A 3,027-nucleotide genomic window follows, 5' to 3' on the forward strand; every position below is an offset into this window, starting at 1 on the left:
GCGGGGGCACCGGCGGGGGCAGAGCGGCACCGGCTCTGCTGCGGCTTCGCGCACCCACCGCTCCCTTCCAGCCTCTCCCCGCCCCGGGGCGGGGGTCCCAGGCCGGGCGGGCCACGCTTCCAGCCGCGAGGGCATAGCGGGCATCGCGGGACGAAGCACTCGCCATGAGCGACAGCCCGATCCCACTGCCACCGGCTCCGGCCACCAAGCCCAAGCGGGCCCGCTCAGCGCGGCGGCCGGCGGCCCACCCTTCGTACTCGGACATGATCAAGGCGGCCATCCGGGCTGACAAGAGCCGCGGTGGCGCGTCCCGGCAGTCCATCCAGAAGTACGTGAAGAGCAACTACAAGGTGGGCCAGAACGCCGACGTCCAGATCAGGCTGGCCATCCGGCGCCTGCTGGCCACCGGAGTCCTCAAGCAGACCAAAGGAGTTGGTGCCTCCGGCTCTTTCCGCCTAGCCAAGCGGAAGAGGTCTCCGTCCAGGAAGAGGTCTCCGTCCAGGAAGAGGTCTCCTTCCAGGAAGAGGTCTCCTTCCAGGAAGAGGAAGAAGACAGCCAGGAGATCCACTTCGCCCCGGAAGCCGGCTAGGTCCAGGAAAGCCAGGTCCCCGGCCAAGAAGCCCAAGTCTGCCGCCAGGAAGGCCAGGAAGAAGTCAAGGAGCCCAAAGAAAGCCAAGAAACCAAAGACTGTTAAGTCCAAGTCCCTGAAGGCGTCCAAACTCAAGAAGGCAAGGCGGTCGAAATCCAGAGCCAAGTCCGGTGTCCGCAAGTCGCCCAAGAAGAAGTGAGAAGTCTAGAGGCGTTTCGGTACTCTCCCCATTGGTTCTGTAAATAGCTGTTGCCTTTGTTTTTGCTCCTTTCTACTGCATTTTATGAAGAATTGCCCTATTCATGAATTGAAATAGCTGAAACAAGGCAATTGATGAATGAAAAAAACAATTTTAAAGTGTTACTGGTCTGAGTTTTTATTCTGCTATCTCAGAAATTTCTTGTGTGTGTCTGCTGGTTTTATTAATGCTGGACTGCTTGTTGTGCGTTGGGAGTGATGGGTGACTCCGTGTGCCTGTTGGGGTCGTGCAAGATTCAATTCCTGGTCCTGTCCCAGCTCCTGGGGGGTGGTGGTACATGTTTGTTGGGGCTGGGCAAACACATTGGTGGGGAAGCCAGAAGAAAGCCCTGGCCTTCCCTGGAGGAGAAAAAGGAGTCCCTGTTCCCTCATCCAGTGCTGCAGATCCCCACCATGGGGATGAGGTGAGGAATGTTGGGCTGCTGGGTGTGAGGTCAAGCTGGCGCTGGAGATAACCAGGGCTGCCTGCCTGCCTGTGGAGCTGCCTCAGCACAGCTGGGTGGTGGCAGGGACTTTTGGGGCAGGGATGGAGGAGGAGATGGAGTGGGGCCAGAGTCTGTCCACATTGGCTTTCAAGGAGTTGAAGGTATCCATGAAGTGGGAAGTGGGATCACCGTGGGGAGAAAGGATAAACGCAGCCATAAGCATCTTTGCTCCCCAGGGAGGAGCACCCTGAGGCAGTGGACAGCTCTGCAGGTGGGATGTGGTGGCAGCCAGGACAGGGTGAGGCAGAGCTGCTGGGCTCAGCCCTGCTGTGACCCGAGGGCTCTGGCTTTGTGCCCAGTGGGGGCTGGCACGACTCCAGGGCCTGTCCCCTGCCAGAGCCCCTCCCTGGGCTGGGCCGGTGATCCTGACAGCCAGGGCTGGCAGGGAGCCTGTGGGCTGGCCTCACTGCTCAGTGAGTGTCAGGCAGGGGCTGCCTAATCCCTCTTGGCTAGAGACACATAAACTTCTTGATCATCAGAATCCCAAACCACCTGGGCCAGGAGCTCCGAAATCCCAGGGGCTCTGGGTGCCCAGGGCCCTTGGACTTGCTGTGCCTAACTCTCATAAGCCCAGGGTCTTCACCTTCTCCTGATGGCTCCCAAATCCTTCAGCCTGTTCTTCCTAAATCACTTGGGCAAATGGTGCCTTAGTCCTTTAGCCATTAAGGATTCCAAATTCAGTTCTTCAGGATACTGAAATTGTTGGCGTGGACGCACCTAATCCCTGTGGGCTCTTGCTCCTGAGACCCTTGGATCAAAGGCTACCAGAACACCTAGACTGAGGACCCTGAACACCTTTCAAGAGCCTGGTACCTTAGTCCCCTGGAATGAGTGGTCTAAACCACTCTGGCCACAGAATTCTCCAGTCAGCTGTAGCAGGGGAAGGAGATGGAACAGAGAAATTGTGGATGCCCTATCCCTAAAAATACTCAGGCTGAGTTTTGATGGGGCTCTGACCACCTTGGTCTAGCGAAGGTGTCCCAGCCCACAGCACGAGCTTGGAACTAGATGATTTTTAAGGTGCCTTCGAACCCAAACCATTCTATCATTCTATGACCCTTTGTGTCTAAGCCACTGAGCCTATAGTTTACAAACACGTTTGGCCAGAGATGCTCAAATCCCTTGGGTCTGGGTATTCTAATTTTCACCTGGTAAATCCTAAACCTCTCTGTCCAACGGATTATTGGTCACCTGAGTGGGATACACCCACATACCACAGACCCGTGGCTCATTATCTCCAGTGGTGGGGATAAACCACAAACCACCGATCTGCAAGGATCCAAGTCAGCTGTGCTGAGGACCCCAAATCCCTAGGCAGAGGCACCTAATGTTCCTGGGCTCGTTGATCCTTGAGGTTTGTGATACCCTATTGCTACGAAATCCCTCAGACCCTAGTACGTGACCCCATTACAGTTCCTAAATCTCATGGGTGGCGTTCCCCCAAAATCCCTCAGACTCCGGGCATCACATATCTGGCTCTGCGGTGCCTAAACCTCTTGGGACAAATCCTCTCCTCCAAAGAAGACGCCGAACGCCTCCTAGAGAAGGGGCCCAAGCGCTCCGAGCCGCGGCAGCTGCGGCGGCGCTCGCCCCGCCCGCGGAGGGCGGTGCCCCGGCGGCCAATGGGCATTGGTCAGTAATTAACACGCGGTTAATTAGCGGCGGCGGGGCGCGGGCCCGCCCCCGGGCGTGCGG

General features: G+C 57.4%; 1 protein-coding gene across 1 annotated transcript; it reads left to right on the forward strand.

The window, feature by feature from the left end:
• LOC115910542 (histone H5) lies at positions 1-936 on the forward strand. The gene has a single exon (XM_030960777.1). It carries the CDS (start codon positions 165-167, stop codon positions 786-788), a length of 624 nt encoding a protein of 207 aa, XP_030816637.1. The 5' UTR covers positions 1-164; the 3' UTR covers positions 789-936.
• The last annotated feature ends 2,091 nt before the right edge of the window (positions 937-3,027 follow it).

Source organism: Camarhynchus parvulus, chromosome 1A (genome assembly GCF_901933205.1).
Source record: "Camarhynchus parvulus chromosome 1A, STF_HiC, whole genome shotgun sequence".
Taxonomy (NCBI): domain Eukaryota; kingdom Metazoa; phylum Chordata; class Aves; order Passeriformes; family Thraupidae; genus Camarhynchus; species Camarhynchus parvulus.

Bases quoted from the DNA above. Each gene is read 5' to 3' on its own strand.
- LOC115910542 (XM_030960777.1), top strand. From the start codon at position 165: ATGAGCGACAGCCCGATCCCACTGCCACCGGCTCCGGCCACCAAGCCC.